The 17,475-nt window shown below is 41.4% G+C and overlaps 1 protein-coding gene across 2 annotated transcripts; it reads right to left on the bottom strand.

The window, feature by feature from the left end:
- Positions 1-109: 109 nt before the first annotated feature.
- atp2a1l (ATPase sarcoplasmic/endoplasmic reticulum Ca2+ transporting 1, like) lies at positions 110-16,675 on the bottom strand. 2 transcript variants are annotated; one of them, XM_064324550.1, is made up of 24 exons: positions 16,581-16,675; positions 16,289-16,429; positions 14,976-14,993; positions 14,757-14,839; positions 12,315-12,419; positions 11,791-11,929; positions 10,589-10,669; positions 10,409-10,494; positions 9,924-10,221; positions 9,534-9,700; positions 9,289-9,377; positions 8,188-8,290; positions 7,869-8,000; positions 7,598-7,720; positions 6,858-7,076; positions 6,480-6,591; positions 6,173-6,396; positions 5,652-5,872; positions 5,340-5,542; positions 4,025-4,110; positions 3,168-3,301; positions 2,839-2,956; positions 2,205-2,322; positions 110-931 (listed from the first exon to the last, which is right to left on the bottom strand). In XM_064324550.1, the coding sequence occupies exons 2-24, from the start codon at positions 16,404-16,406 to the stop codon at positions 921-923; spliced, it is 2,988 nt and encodes a 995-aa protein (XP_064180620.1). In that variant the 5' UTR covers positions 16,407-16,429; positions 16,581-16,675; the 3' UTR covers positions 110-920. The 2 variants fall into 2 exon arrangements, with proteins under 2 accessions (XP_064180620.1, XP_064180621.1); XM_064324551.1 differs by having other exon boundaries at positions 10,409-10,486; positions 10,581-10,669; positions 16,289-16,643.
- Between the last annotated feature and the right edge of the window lie 800 nt (positions 16,676-17,475).

Here is a 17,475-nt window from a genome sequence, read left to right as displayed (position 1 = left end):
GTACTACAGTGTGTCTTGTGACTCCTGAAAATATTATGGCATGTTACAGCATGTACAGTAATGCAAAAATATTGTAAATTGTGGCACAAATTAACAAGTTGCACACAAACGTCTTTAATCTTTTTATTGGCACAAACTGGCCTCCAGCTACACATTTAGTTCACAAAAGGATTTTCAAGCAGATAACAGTCAAAGCTGTCATATAAATATCAGCATTCAAATAACAATTTCGTTGAACCTGATTAATTGAACTCAATTGGAAAGAAAACCAGCATGTACAGTGTCTCCCCAGGAACATGATTGGGATACACTGAGCACAGGTTAGCCTTTAGGTGTTGAATGCTGCCATGGTAGTGAACTGTCCTATAGGGGATGAAGCAGGTTTGATGCTGGCATCCCAATGAGCAAGTATTTTGGTTTGTGAGCAATTTCAAGACAGGAAGACACATGAAGAGAGACAGGAATACTATAGCAGAGGATGGACATTTTAAGGCTGCAATAAATACATTAAAGAGAGAAAAAGCAGAGAACCAACAGTTCTGCACAGAACAAGATGTACACAAAAAATAAAACAAATGGGCAACAAAAAGACAGTGACAGACAGAATTTGACAAAAAAAATAGTTGAGAAAAGTTTAACAAAAACACAAATTCTCTTTAAATCGCCTTTATTTTTAAGAATAAAATTGACATTGTATCATATTTGTTATTACCTATATATTAACTTTCTCATTTCATATACAGTTTTTTTTATGGGTTTTTTTTTTGTTTTTTGGTTTTGTGCTTTTTTCTTGATTTTTGTTTTTAATTCCCTCTCTTCCAGTGACTAGCTGGGCTTTTTGCTCTTTGGAGCAGCTCCTATCCTCATTTCGTCTTCCTCTTCTTCCTCCTCTCAATTCCGCTTCTTTGTCGCTAGGATTTTCATGGGCGTACTAGAAAGAGAGGAGACAAGACTAAGACTTAGGACCTGTTTACTACTGTTTGGGATGCTTGTAGTTAAAGTTCTATTTGTAGTTAGGGCCCAGAGAAAATCTTGGGTTGTTATCTTGCATGTATTTCAGTCCTCCACCACCAAGAAGTCAACAGAGCCCCTATTTCAAGCCACACATTTTAAAAAATAATCAATTTTCAGCAATCACCTTAATCATTCAAATACCACATATCCTGATGTGTGAGAAACATACACATTCTACTGAAATTTATGTTGATTTCACATTGTAGTGAGGTTAACGGCTGAAATTCAGGTTGATAGTCCGGATGGTTACATGCTCTAGATTAACTCTGGCCCTAGCTACAGTTAACACCACAACTATAAACTACAACCATATGTCCTGAAAGTAGATTACCATCATGGTTCAATCATATTTCACATGCTATGGTTACAAATATTATTATTGTTAATTATTTTTAAATTATTACATTATTTCTATTACTGTTCATATACTGTATATCAGAGTCCAAGACAAACCAGTAAACTTGAAATATCTTTTACCCACATCCCCAATCTGCTTCCAACACTATCGCGTACATTCAACATTTGTTCTTACCTTTTACAAATCAAAGCATTTTAAAAAAACATAAAAACAATCACAACACGGTAAATGTGCATAGAACTGAACTAAAATGATAATGGAATGCAGGGATATGCATGCATTAAACATGGTATTATGTAGAATTAATTCACAAATCATGAAGAATATGATATTGCAACTTTAAGTGGAAGCTGCAAGCAGGACAGCACTCTTGTTGAAACCATTATTTTATCACTGCTGTTATTGCATTATCAAAAAGCAGTGGAGTAAAACATCTGTATGTTATTGTAATCAACCAATTTGTTAGTTATTTACGAAAGAGATAGTGGAGTAATATTATTTTCAGGGATGATGGATGGTCTACAGTAGCTCTGAATTCATGTCAGATGGCTCTCATTGGGCTGACAGTCGCAAGGGTTTATTAGAGAATATTCAGGTTGAAAAAAACAGGAGCTTGGAAATGGGTCGATGTCAGCTACCAAGGAACACATCTAAGATGCGTGTGGTTCCAGTGTCACGCCTTGACAGAGAGGACCGCTCAAGATGATGATGTTAACTGTGTGCAGGTGAGTGAAATTTAGTGTGTGGATAACTGCACTCTGTTTTAGAGTGAAATCACACTAGAGTTATTGCTCTGTGCAATGTTTTTAAGTGTTTGGCGGTGCTCTTGTACCTTCCAGGTAGTTGCGGGCAACAAACTTCAGAACCTCATCAATCAGGATGACTGGGATGGATAGTTTCAACACAACCAACCACTGTTCGACATTCAAGTGAGTCAGCTTGAAGACCATCTGTTGAGAAAATTACAAGAAGAAAAATTAGCACCAGCACTAAAAGACAGTCAATACAATCTATAAATTGCGACAAAATGCAAAGCAACATGTGAAACTTGAACATGTATTAGGCATTTATGACTACTCACAGATTTATTGAACTGCATGAAGTAATACATTCTGATGAAAAGCCATCATGACTCAAAATATGTGTTTGTCTTCATCTGTCTTATTCAGTCTGCTTCTCTAATCAGCACTTGTCTGATATCTTATGTATGTTCTTTGATGAAATGAATGAAAACCTCCTGAGGTTGTATCACATACACTGATAGCATAGCAAATGCTGTATTTTTTTTGTATGTAACAGTATACATTGCTTCAGGGAGTGCTAGTTAGACTACATAAATGTGAGAATGGGAAAAATAGACCTGGGAATGGTTATGGAGGGAGTAAAGGATAGGGAAATAGGACTTAAAAGATGTGGGGAGGGAAAGAGCAGATTAGACAGGTGATGTGGGTGCAGTGTGAACTCACGGGCAGGGGGTCGACGTAGATGATCATGAAGTGGAGGGACATGGAGAGGGTCATGGCTCCTACCAGCCATCCGTTGCTCCAGGGAGGCATACGAACCAGAGACTGGTTCTCAGACAAGCTGACAGAAAAAGGCCAGCGAGAGGGGGAGTTAACATCCACAATGGATGCACTGCAGTGTTAAGACTGTGCAGAGGTAGGGCGGGAGGCAGAGACCCAGCCATGCAGTATGAAGGGAAATGGATAGAGCATTTCTCTGTTCAAAGCATGTATAGGGACATTCAGTGTTGACTAATGCATAAAAAGGGACTGGTCAAAAACTGCAGTCTGACCTGTTGAGGGCGTTGCACATCTCAATGGTGACCAGCACAGACAGGGCCATGGTCATTGGTGGAGCTGCCTCAAAAACCTCACATTCGACGCCAGTGAAGTCTTCATTTTCATCATGGCACTGCATAAAATGAGACTGGGGAGAAACAGAGGTTGTCCTCTCAGCAATCAAACCGCAGAGAGGTTTTCATTGCAATTTTTCATTGATTCATTGCACCACTAAACTACACATACACAGTGAGCACCGTCATTTTTTGGACAAAGCCATATTTTTCTTGATTTGGCTCCATAATTTTAGATTTTTAAGCAAACAATTAATTTGCGGTTAATGTGCAGATTTGCAAGTTGTTATTGAAGGGTTTTTAATACATTTTGGTTTTCGGTGTAATGGCTGGAGTTTGAGACTGCAATAGAGTCTAATGTTAGTGTACAGTAGCTCAGTGTTACAACGTTATTACACATTGAATGATTTTCAAGTTTATCTATATGACGGGAAAGCGTAGTTTATGTTGTTTTCTTTCATTTTGGTAGTGTAGACACTGGTAGTGTAAGGTTACTGCTCCAACTGGCTCTAACATAGCTAGTGGTGAGGAATGTACTTGTCTGCTGAACAGATCACAATAATTTAATTGAGTTTATTACAATGTAATGGTTATAATTGAGTTAAAAACTAAACAAATATTAGGAAGACAATACATTTCAATCACTTCTGGGGAATTTAACCACTATTTGAAAACATAAACTTCCATTGTATTCCACCAGCGTGAGGAACATATCACTTCTGTTGGACTACATTTAACACAGTGCAAAGCTGGTTTGTTCCTTGGCTTGATGGGTAAAAGTGGTACGGAGGACTCACCAGCTGGTGGTATGTCACACCAGGACCTTCATCATCATACATGAACCAATAGGCTGCAGCACCAACAGTAGCAGCACCCACATAGCCTGAGGAAGGTAGAGGGAGAAGTGACTATCAGTGTTTAGCACTCCTTAAGGTAATAAGCACTCATTCAGGTTTTTTCAGTTCTGAAGGAAATATATACTCCATTATAGTCTCCATTTGATACATCACATTAGTCCTATAGTAAAAATACCAAAATTTAATAAGCCATACTACAGCATTTTGTGCAAGAAAAGAGCTATGCATTGCCACCTAAAAGGAAAAGTTTAAGGTGGGCTACACCTGGAGCTCAGCTCACATTTGTGATGTAAAAGTAGATTAAAAAAACCTGCTTCTACTTAAGCAGCACCCCATCTCCGCCCCTCTTTTTGATTGTTGTGTGAATATTATGCGTACAAACCAGGGGACCTGGGATTGACATTATCCCTGAAGCTCGCAAACTCCAGTCTTCTGTTCCAAATTAAATATTCATCTTGTATCTGTGTTTATAAACTAAATATGGCATCCAGTGGCAGGAGGAGAATAAATGGCTGGCTTTAGTGATGGGGGCAATTGAGGCTCATTTAGCGAGGTTTTTATAGTCAGGACTATATTCCAGTTTGGCAAGGATCATTTAAATACACACAAAGGGTGTCTGCTATATTCATTTCACAAGTCTGATGTGTATGTGGCTAGCCTATGTATTATTTCTGAATGCTGCTGTAGGTTACCTAGCTAGCTAGCTGACTAACTAGTGGAGTGATTTCCACTTTGAAAATCAGATTTAACATGTATGTTATATATTTAGACTATATATATTGAGATTTGTCAATTAAATCTAAAAAAACACTAATGCATTTATTTAGTATGCCTGTTAAAACTAAGAAAATGATTAATGAAATGCAATATTTAGGCTAAGTCTGAGAAAAAATGAACACAAAACGAATGTAATGTGTGTTACTTGACATTTGGCACCAAATACTAAGACATTTAAAACAAGCTCTCTGGATTAGACTGGTCATCTATAAAATATCATGCCACTTATGCTAGTAGGGTCTACCTAAAAAGAATGTCCATATAAAATGCTTAGTACCCTTAAAAGAGATACAGTTCACATGAACCATATTGTAATTGTTCATTATAATCTGGTCGCTCCACTCAAAAACCATTGGTCTCTTAACATGTGTCTCGAAAAACACAATGTTAAATAACTTAACGTCATAAACTAACTAAAGTGACAAATCGCCAAGCTGGAAAATCTGTGCTGAAGTCTAACAGGGTGACACATCCATACCTCCAATGGCCATGTATCTGAAGAAGAGCCAGCCAGAGATGAGGGGCTCCTTGGGGGAGCGGGGAGCCTTGCCCATGATGTCAAGGTCAGGGGGGTTGAAACCCAGGGCAGTGGCAGGCAGACCATCTGTGACCAAGTTCACCCACAGCAGCTGCACAGGGATCAGGGCCTCAGGCAGACCCAGGGCAGCGGTCAGGAAGATACTGATAGAAAGGCCAGGGGAATGTCGTTAACGCATTGGACAGATTGATAATACTCTGTTGTACATTCACACATGAACAGGCACTGTAGCGACTGAAAAGCGGCACTAACCATACAACCTCTCCAACATTGGAGGAGATGAGGTAGCGGATGAACTGCTTCATGTTGTTGTAGATGGCTCTGCCCTCCTCTACAGCAGCCACAATGGAAGAAAAGTTGTCATCAGCCAGGACCATCTCAGAGGCAGACTTGGCAACGGCAGTGCCAGAGCCCATAGCAATGCCAATCTCGGCTTTCTTCAGGGCAGGGGCATCATTCACACCATCACCAGTCTGTATGAAGAGATAAAGAGATAAATGAATGGGAGGCACCATGCAGAAGGAAAATTAAAGAATGAAATGGTGGAGCCACAGTAGCCCATATTGACTGGATGGTATGGGGCAACATGTAAGAGTGGTGACAAAATATAGCACGATCATCATAATCCATATACATAGCATCTTTGCACAGAATGGTTTTAGGTTTCCCACAGATCTAAAAATGACGGAGGCACAGTGCATTGGGCTGCAGGAGCCTAGAGAGATGTTGTCTGTTTGGGTGTGTAAATAGCTGATATGGCCCTATGACCTCACCATAGCAGTGATCTCATCAAAGCTCTGCAGGTACTCCACGATCTTGCTCTTGTGGGAGGGTTCCACACGAGCGAAGCAAGAAGCATTGCGCACAGCATCTCTCTGCTCATAGGAAGGCAGGTCATCAAATTCACGGCCGGTGTAGGCACGTCCCGTCACGTCCTCGTCCTCTCCGAAGATGCCGATGCGGCGGCAGATGGCCACGGCAGTGCCCTTGTTATCACCTGAAAGGGGGAGAGGGCCTTCAGAGAGAGGGAGACAAAGAGAGCGGACCGCATATAAAGGAGGACTAACGGAGCACACTGACCGGTGATCATGATGACACGGATGCCTGCATCCCTGCAGAGCTGGATGGAGCCAGTGACCTCCTTACGAGGGGGATCCAGCATACCCACACAACCAACAAAGGTCAGGTCAACCTGCAGAGAGACAGCACAGGACACACACATCAGTGGGGCATCACTACAGTCAGATCCTGACTGCAAATGATCTGTGCAAGAAAAATGTACCAAAGGGGATAAAAGAATCTAGTATAACCTCCCTTGCCCTCTATGCTTTTCGCTATTATTGAATGATTGATATAAAACACACTGTTTCCAAAACCATGAATTTTGTTGTATGCACTGCATTTCTATCCCTCCAATCTCTCTGTTAATTCTTCGTGCTCTCTCCCACTTTTCCTTACCTCATAGTTGGCAAACTTAGTAGAATCTTCCAGGTTCATTTCCTCAACCTTTGGAGGGGTGTCACGGGTGGCCAGTGCCAAGCAACGAAGAGTGTCTCTGCCAGTACCCCATTCCTTGATGACAGCCATGATCTTATCCTTGACGATGCTAGTCAGTGGCACACGGGTGGTGCCAACACGAACATAGGCACACCTGTCAATCACACCCTCAGGGGCACCCTGTTGAGATAATGGCAGGAGGTTAGGGATTGACCACAGTGCTGCCAGTTTTACTATAAAACTGTCTATGTGCTTTGGATGATCATTTTCATGGATGCAGTTTTCAATTAAACATTGACAGTTTAATGTATTTCCCCACAATCTGCATTTTTGAAATATTTTATGGATTTAAAATAATATGCACAAGATCATATGGAATCGTCTGCTTTGTTTTTCAAAATTCTAGAATTTTGTCAACGCTGTACAAACATTGGATATATTGAGGCAGGGTATATCAGCAGCAGTAAAATTACAAAATAACAGAAAATCATGGCAAATGTGGCATTCACACTTAATTTTTCCAATTACTTAAATGACCCCTTAATTAGCATTATTAGAAACATAATTGCACACATATATAAATGATGATAAACCCACTGTCTGGTACATATAAGATGCCAATATACCGACCAAGACAGATATGCAGACAGACAAACAAGCGAGAGGACATAAAAGACAGAGTCAGAAATGCAAGTACTCACCTTGACAAACATCTTAGCGCCCACTGCTGCACGGGATTTTGCGGGGGTGCAGTAGACAGACATAGACTTCCTGTCACGAGAGAACTCTAGAGTGAACTCCTTCTTCATCAGCTGCTTGATTACCTGTGAGAGGGCAAGTGAAATTGTGGTTCAACATACACACAGGTATACAGGCAATACGTACGGTGTGACTTGACCACATAAATGTAATATTTTAATGTAATACAATGTAGTGAAAATTTCAGGGGCGCAGTGTTGTAGGGATACTTACAGTGCAGCAAGCATTGGCCCTCTCCACCTTGGACAGGGATTTCACCTCGGTGTTGAACACATTCATCTTCTCCACCAGGCAGCACAGGGCAGTCTCTGTAGCTTCACCAACCTTCTCATAGATGCCCTTCGACTGAGGAGGAGAGGGACCCGAAAAGTGAGACAGTCACCAGGGGAAGTGGGACAAAAAATAGAGAAACATTCAAAAGTTGTAGAGAGAAGAAGAGAATAAGAGATGCAACGATTGAAGAGAATGACAAGAGAGCAGTAGAGGGAGTATACATGGATAGTGTGCATGGAGAACCGGGAGCTGAACTTACTTCGTTGTAGTCCAGAGAAGAGTCGTTACACAGAGCACAGATGGTCGACAGCTCAACCAGACCATCATACTGACCACATTTCAGATGAGCACCATCTTTGGTCCTAAAAGAGAAAGAGAGAGGAGAGAGAGAGAGGTTAATCACACTATTCCTGCTCACATCAATAGTCATGGAAAACTGGAACATTGTCCTGATTCTTGATTTCCGATGTACCTTTATGCATTAATCGTTTACCTTACAACAAGAGCTTTGTTTTTCAGTCAGTTACCATTTTCACTCAAAACTGCCTGTATTAAAATGAATTGTAGTGGTGTAAATGTAGTAGGTATGTGAATGCATGTAAGGCTTTAACAACTGAGAAGCAAGGTGGTTATAAAAGATTTTACCACCCGAGGGAAGCAGGTTGTAATCTTGAATCAGGCATGAGCGCACTGACATGGCTGCTGTAATATACTAGAAGCTTTAATCATCTACATTACAGACTACAATTTCAAACAGTTTTCTGAACAAGATATCTGTAATGTAAATAAATAAAAACCTATAAGCTTGCAAGTTATGTAATACTAGCGATATTGCATGACATAAACTGACATGGAACTATGCAGTCACATACTTTTCAGCCCTACAGCTTGGAAACACTCCATTCCAGAGTTGAAACCACATAATTCAAATGTGTGTGAGAGTGATCTGTCCCTTGATCTGAAATGAATAGGCCTGCTTGCTACTGTATGTCAGTCAGAAACACACATTAGCAGATATGTACAGAGGCAACCTTTCAATAATGGGCAATGTATAAACGAATAGTTCTATTTACTATTCGGTTTATAGTATTCATTTACTCAACTACACTTCATGTTTACTCTGCCAAATTAACCATTTTAGAAATCACATATCTTCACAAGACTGTCAATGTGTAGTAGTCTCAGTAAATCCTGTCCTTTATTTTAAAACTACCTGGGGACTATTTATACAGCTGCCATGTGGCAGCGAGTGCCTTTTGCTACTGCAGATGGCGATGCTGATTGTTGGCCCATTGCAGATGGGGTGGAGAGGTGCAATGAATGAGTGATGATAAGCATGCACCATGCAGACTGAACTCACACTTCTCCCTCTGGGGTGTACTTGGAGCCAGAGATGTTGAACTCATCCAGGGCGACGTGATCGCCCTCCACTTTCTCAATGACAAACATCTGGAGACGTATAAATTGGTTCAAGCTGATTACCCTCCCACACACAACCAGTGGACACCCATCTGATACAGCAGTGGAAAATAAGCCAGTCTATAGAACAGTTCGGTTAAGACCAAAGAATTTCTATCAACACAGAGGAGCATATCCCTTTCCCACCTTAGTCACACACATCTGGTTGGTGGTGAGGGTGCCTGTCTTGTCTGAGCAGATGACTGAAGTGCAGCCAAGGGTTTCCACAGAGGGCAGACTTCTGACAATGGCGTTCTTTTTGGCCATACGGCGGGTGCCAAGGGCCAGACAAGTGGTGATGACAGCAGGCAGACCTGTGTGACAAGGCAGACAGAGGGGGTCACACGAGCATTGCTCTGAGAGAGACCTGCACGTGTAGCGTGAAGCCTTGCTGCTTGTAGACCTGTCACTTCCCCGTGACGAATGAAATGAGCATGGCAGCTGCATTCAGGAACTCTCGACACCTCGGTAGGTGTTTGAAGCCCGCGCCCCCCTCCCCCTGGCAGAGAAGAAGTGCAGCTCAGATCAGAGGCGTACCCTCGGGGATAGCAGCCACGGCCAGGGCCACAGCGATCTTGAAGTAGTACACAGCTCCACGGATCCAGGAGCCTCCATGGACGGGGTCGTTGAAGTGGCCGATGTTGATCATCCACACGGCCACGCAGATGAGGGAGATGACCTTGGACAGCTGCTCGCCAAACTCGTCCAGCTTCTGCTGCAGTGGCGTCTTCTCCTGCTCGGTGGCGGCCATCTGGTCACGAATTTTACCAATCTCAGTTGCGACACCAGTGGCTACGGCTACACCAATGGCCTTGCCTGCAGCGATATTGGTACCCTGATAGGGAGCAGAAAGGAGACAGAGAAAGAGGGTTATTACAATTCATACACACACTGCAGGGCCAAAGCAACTTCCCACTGATATTGTGAACACAAGAACATTACAGCCAAGCAATGGCCAGTGAAAAACAAAAGAGTTTAGTATATTTAAAAAGGGCGGAGGAGCAATGAAGGGGGACACTTACAGAGAAAAGCATGTTCTTCTTGTCCTGGTTGACAGCTCTGGGGTCGGGGACAGCTTCAGTGTGCTTGATCACACTCACGGACTCGCCTGAGAGTGACATAGACAGAGTGGGTAATCGTACTACAAACACGGAGTGAAAACTAAAAGGAAGACAATTTCCTATTTAAACTCTGAGACTCACCAGTAAGGATGGACTGGTCAACACGCAGAGTTGTGGAACGGATAGCCGTGATCCTGATGTCAGCAGGGACCTTGTCACCAACTAAGAGGAAAAATTCATAAGCTGTTAGTATTGACTATACCTCAAACAGGAATTAAACAGGAATTACATTGCACAAATCCAGTCACAACAAGGAAGGGAACCTAAACTGGTTCACTCAGAATTATTTGTTGCCTTTAGTAGATTTTCAGTTAAGGTTGCAGACACCATGTTCCTATGAAACTAGAGTTGTGCAGCACTCTTTTTGACTTTGATTGATACTGTGTATGTCATTATAATTAATCTCATGCATTGTATGTTACTCCGGATAACATCAATCAGCAAAACTAATACTAATAAGAATACAACTACCGCTGTTATTTCTCCTTCTAACATCCCTAACCCTAACCCTAACCCTAACTACTACTACTACTACTACTATAATAATAGTAATAAAAATAATAGTGTTAAATTCATGTCTATGTTTGAGTAAGTGGGGGTTAGTAGTGTATTTATAATTTCTCCCCTGCAGTAAATTAACACTGATATTAAGTTGAGAGAGGCTGAGCTGACACAGTATCCAGTGATGGACTGGAGAGGGAGGGAGACGGGAGTAAATTAATGGATATGGAGAGCAACAGGTGCATACTGATATATGAACGTGAGGGACAGGTGATGGGGTGTATTTATACCCACGCTTTCATTTTCCCTCTCTCAGCATGTTTTCTTCACCATCTCAATGTGCCACTCTAACGTCCTTCCTTCCCCACCTCCGTTGCCTTAGGGTGGATGAAACACCTCCCTGACTCACTCTTTTGATCTCTGTCAAGGACAGTGCCTCTTTACCCACCCCATTTATAATTTTCATACGAACATGGCCCTGACAGCCCTTTTTCTCTTAGTCACCCTTATCCATAACCCTTGCTTCTCACTTGTACTACATGGTTGTACTGTAAACAATCAACAAACAAGATGTGCTTCCTGTGTAAGACCATCTATAAGTCAATCAGCTTTCACACAAATTTTGGGCTTGACTTTATATATGTATAGCAAAAAGCAGCAATAGTTTTTTTTCTTTAGTTGACAGACATTTCTCTAAGGTTGGTTAAGATGATTTGTCGAGAAAAAAAATGAACAGAGATATGAATGGAAAGGAGGGACAGTGATGAGAACAAAAGTCTCACCGGAGACTTCCACAATATCTCCGGGAACGATTTCTCTGGCCTTGATCCTCTGGACGCTCTTCCTGTCGGAACGGTATACCTTGCCCATCTCAGGCTCGTACTCCTTCAGAGCCTCAATGGCGCTCTCTGCATTGCGTTCCTGCAGAATCAGCATATGCACAACTTAAACTGCTGTTCTTCATAATTACTTCTGTCCACCACCTTGCCTATGCATCCATATGTTTAAATTCACAATGACTTTACTGTCATTTTGTAATGGATACCTGATGTAATATGAGCATGTTCCATGCTTACACTTTGCCCCAGTATAGTATAGATGTGCGTGTACTCAAGGTAACATGATCATTTGACTGAGTGTTTTACTATACATTCTCCATGGCCCCTATTTGCCAAGCCACCACCCCCATGTGTAATGATCATCCTATTTTTCCTTTCTGTCATTCCCTCATCTTTCCCTCTGCAGCCTCCATTCCGGGTTTTACTTTTGTGATTGGATGTTTCATATTGAGGGCTGCTCCACCCACCTGCCAGACTCCCACCACGGCATTGGCGATAAGGATAAGGAGGATAACGAAGGGTTCTACAAAGGCAGTGACTGTCTCCTCGCCTTCCTCAAACCAGGCCAGTACCTGAGAGACAAATATGGAGGGAAGCACTTCAGCAAAGTATACACACAATGAATTTACAGGTTCTGACAGCACAAAGTGTATTGTTTAATATAGTGCAATATTCACAATTTATTAGCCAAACCGAGACCAATTTGCATTTTTACATTTCAGGAAACTTGGTTTTGTTCAAATCATTTTATACAATAAAGCCAATATGAATCTGCCTCTGAAAACATAAAAAATCATCAATGAATATAACAAGTTTGATGCCTGGTGATATGACTTTAAGAGGGATATTCTCACAACGGTAATCCTTTGCTAATTTTAAGCCTTGCATACCAATATTTTATGACTTTATATTACACAATAGTATTGCTTAATATTAACCCTATCTGCCATTAGCTCATAGACTCCTCCCCCACTGTCTGTCACCCTCTCCACTTCTCCTGCTGGCAGTCCCCCGTTTCTTCCATCCTGACCTTTCCCGAAGGATACAGTTTCTCTTCCCAGCTTGAGACTTTCTTAAAATAAACCTTTCCCCCTCTTGCTCTGTCTCTGTACCTCTCCTCAATCCACTCCTTCTAAGGCCATAATGACAGCTGTCTTGGCACAGAAAGGAGGGGATAGGAATTAATACCCCACATCCAACCCCCTAGTTCTCTTCCCCAAACAGATTTCAAGATGGGTAGAGATAAAAAGGAAAGAGTGTGAAGACATACCATGACAAGGCCCAACAAAATGCTGACAATCAAAACTGAATTAATGACCAGATGCTTTTTTAAAAAAAAGGGTATTTGTGTAATAGAACAGAGGAAGCGAAACATATGGACTGATATGGACAGAGCGTATACTCAAAACTAGGAAGAAAGCTTAATGATTACTCATACAGTAGCTAACAACAAAAACTAACGCCCTCAAAAAGGGAGCATGCATCTGGCATGTCCCATGGATGAGGTGTCCTCTGAACACTATGCTCAGTAGGAGATGTTCTTATTTCCTGTTTCATATCTCCTGGATGTGGCCACGTGGCCAGCTTTCTGTCAAGCAACCATGGACCAGGCCAGTCATTTACATCCAAAGCATTAAACCTGTGCCCAGGGCTTATGTTCCTCCAACACGATATCTCTGCTGAGTGTCTTGGGCCTTCACTGTGAAAGCCATCAAAACACTTCTGCCTTAGTCATTAGTGTCAGCTTCATACTTCTACAGGTAAAGCTCAGAGTGGGACAGAAATATAGGGCTGAGAGGCGCAGCCATGTAGGTTAGCTGCAAAGATACTCAAAGGCAACCAGAACTCAAGATGGAAGCTCAGTGGATGGGGTCTCTCTTTCTTATTTATGCATGGTTAATGCAGTAGCATTTTATAGCCTGATGCTGCATTCTGCAATATCAATCAAAAATCAGTGCTGAGTAAGAAATCCCTTTATTAGTAAAAATGATCGAATGTCCTCAAAGCCACAGCAGCTTGAAGTTCAAGGACATTTCTCAAGGATGCTCCAGTTATTATGCAAATAAGCAAAGCTTTACTTTTACATTCTGATATAAAACCTCTTGTACAAATCAGACCTAGCCAAAATGGAGTCTTCTTACTCAAACCATGTCTGGCTTGAAGTCTTTTGATTCACTTAGAATCAATGTTTCTCAATTAACATACGAGTGTTGGCGCATCCAAGGCCAAATTCTGCAATTATGCAGGACGTAGCTTAACTGAATGGGGTCTTAACAGTCTTAGGCTGCCTTTCATTTTAACAAACTCCTGAGTTATAATGCAGCATTTTAAGGCATGAAGTAAAAAAAACACACCTTTAAAGCACTGTTCCAAATATTACTCAGTGAGGTGCTTTCATTTGCACATATTTGTGGCAGCATCAGATGTATTCTTTGGCTTGTAGAATATCCCTTTTTTTTCGCAAAGACCTCAAAAATGCTCATTTTCCTTAAAGCAGTGGTGGAATCACAGTTGCCTTGATTAGGCAGGGACACTAGGAGGTGATTTACAATGTAGTAAATCACCACTTGTGGTAAGGCTATGTCTGCAAATAATGTTTTAATTGTAATATACATTTGAGTACTAGGCTGGAGGCTTTGCAACTCACAGAACTTTCCTTAAGCTAGTTTTTGTTAATCACAAAAATTACTGTGGATTTTTATCAAAACAATTGACAAAGACTTCTGTCTCCAAGGGCAGCTGCCTACCTGAGCAAGAAGGCAATAAGCAGCTGTTTTTGAAAAAGCCGCAATTAAACTTTTGGATGGCACATGGAGTGTGTTACATCATCAACACAAGTGAGAACAACAACAGACATAATAATCACAATAATGACACAAATAATCAGAGCAACACTTGAGTTTACTCACAAAGGAGATGCAGGCAGCCAGCAACAGAATTCTGACCAACAGATCTTCAAACTGTTCAATAACCAACTCCCAGATGGACTTTCCTGAGAGCAAGCATGAGAGAAACAAAGGCATGAGTGGGTTTTTACAATGGTAAATATGACAATGTATGTATGACAATACACTGACTACCAGCTAGATAGTCACATGGATGCTGAAACAAGAAGACAGAATGCTTACCCTCCTCAGCGGGGAGCTCTTTTATTATGATGCAAGAGAGAGGGAGAAAAAGATAACAAACAATTAGCACAATTTAATTTTTATATTTATACAATATCTTTCCATTGTTAGCTTCACAATGTATTGATTTAAACAGATGATAGAGTAGTGCGTCTTTTATAATTTCCTTCTTCTGGAATGTAACTACATTTCTGTTTGAGCAGTAAAGTGCAAAGTGGCATTAAATACTTTATATTAGTATGTCTCAGTATTTTTATCTTATACATGTGATTTCAGTCTGTTTTCACTTTAACAGACACAAACAATACAGTGTACACATGCAAACACATAGACTGTACAGAAACAGTTGCCTGTTTGTTATTATGAATATCATGACCATTATTATAATCTTTATAACTGACTGACACGCAAACACAGATAGATTTTATCAGCCCTGGACATATTTGTATGCTTCATACTTTTTCACAATACTAGTATTCCTTCTCACTTTCTGCAATTTGCATAATATCAATACTTCAGTTCCATTCTATGCCTCTTCTTTCTGACTAAACTGTGTCTGTCCATTATTTTTCACTGTCATGATGTCCTTGTGTCATTTACTTTCAATTTTGACAATTATTTCATTTTTAATTAATGCAGCAGAACATTAAATCATCATGAAAAATAAAGCAATACCACAAACCTTAGTATACTAGCAAAACCATGGCAACTTGCATCCCAGAAAGCCAACACATTATCATTAGCAGAAGATACATTCATCATCAAAAATATTCCTTCACTCAGTTAAACAAAGGCTGTGTACCCCTTATTGACCATGCAGCTAACTTTATATTAATGTGCATCCACTGCTCTTTCCTGTCCTCATTCCTTTGCTTCTTTAGGCATCCTTTAGGCCTTCTCTTCATTTTAAAATTTTTCTCCCTCTTTTATTCTTCCATTTCTACTTTGCCCACATTCGCCACCATGACATTCTCCCTAACTTAACAGCACTCTCCCTTTCTCCACCCCCCCCCCCCCCCCCACACACACACACACCCACATTTCTCCAAGTGATACCATCTCCAATTGCCTCTTCAGAAATCCAATCATGAAAAGACCTCCCAACATTCTATGATCAAATCTCCTCTCGCGTCTCGCTTTCAGGTTCTCTCTTCCCTGTCACATCAGCACTCTTACCCTCTACCACCACACGTCAGCCCATTACCTCAGAGCCATTCAGTTCCATTTATCTACACCACATTTTCCATCTAACCGCACCTAAGAGTTTTATATCCTCTTTCCCCCTCCTTTGCTCCATTCTCCGTTGTGCTCACCATTGTAGCCAAACTTGGCGAGGTTCTTCTTGAACTGGTCAGGAGTGAGGCCAGTAGTTTCATTCACTCCAAAGTAGGCCAGACATTCTTCTGGAACCTTTATGTGTGCGTTCTCCATCCTTTCGTTTTAAAGGGGAGGACCTTCAAGAAAAAGAAAGGTTTATATACTTCTGTCCGTGCTTAGTTTTGTTGTTTTCAGCGTTTAGTTACCAAACTTCTGCCCACCACCCTTTTAAAGTGTGGGACTGGGACAAAAAAGGCCCCCTCTTTCTTTTTCTCTCTCCCCTCTCACCGGTGTCTCTCCTCCTCCTAACAGGAGCGCTGGACTGACAGAAAGTGCGAACTGACACTTATTTTGTGTGGGTTTTATACAGCCAAAAGATATCCCATTGGTAGAGACACACCCTGGCCATCCTCCCCATTGGCCAGGCAAGTTAGATATGGACCCTGTGGGTGGAGCCAGGATAGATAAATGGGGAGGTGGGTTGCAGGAATTGGGCAACAACTGTAGAGGGGGTTGCATCAAAATGAAAATGAGGTCTGTTTTTGGAACATGCATGGTCAGGAGAATGGGGTAGAAGGGGGAGAGGGGGGAGATGGAATGAGAGATGTGGAGGCATTGAGTGATGGCTCAAGTGTTTCTCTGAGGAAGAAGGGAGCAAAGAAACAGAGGAAGATTATGGCAGAAGAGGGTTAATACGACACATCTTGAATGCCACTAGTCGTTATAACAATAATTCCTGAGGGAGTATGCGCGCACTGGACCTTATAGACTAGGGATACTCAAATCTGGCCCTCAAGGCCAATAGCACTGCTGGCTTTCTTTTATATCTGATAACTAATTGATCAATTAATGCCACTGATTGGCCAAATACTTAATTCACCTGATGTTTCGAGTTTCAATCAGTCCTGATTAGAGGGGAAGAATGAAAATCAGCAGTACCATTGGCCTTGAGGGTCAGCTTTGAATAACCCTGCAATAGACCATAAACTCAGTACAGAGGACAGATTGCACTGAAACTGGATGACAGTGGGTTAATACAATAGCTACTGTACATACTCACTGTAAAGATACTACAGTAAATTCAGTGACACTGAAAGAAATTGCAAATTAATTGCTGCTGTACACATACAGTGATTGACTGCATATTACCATGCATTCACAGTATATAAAGAAACAAAGAGAG

Source organism: Anguilla rostrata, chromosome 2 (assembly GCF_018555375.3).
Source record: "Anguilla rostrata isolate EN2019 chromosome 2, ASM1855537v3, whole genome shotgun sequence".
Taxonomy (NCBI): Eukaryota; Metazoa; Chordata; class Actinopteri; order Anguilliformes; family Anguillidae; genus Anguilla; species Anguilla rostrata.
The sequence above is the reverse complement of the archived record's forward strand: the minus strand, read 5'-3'. Positions and strand labels throughout refer to the sequence as shown.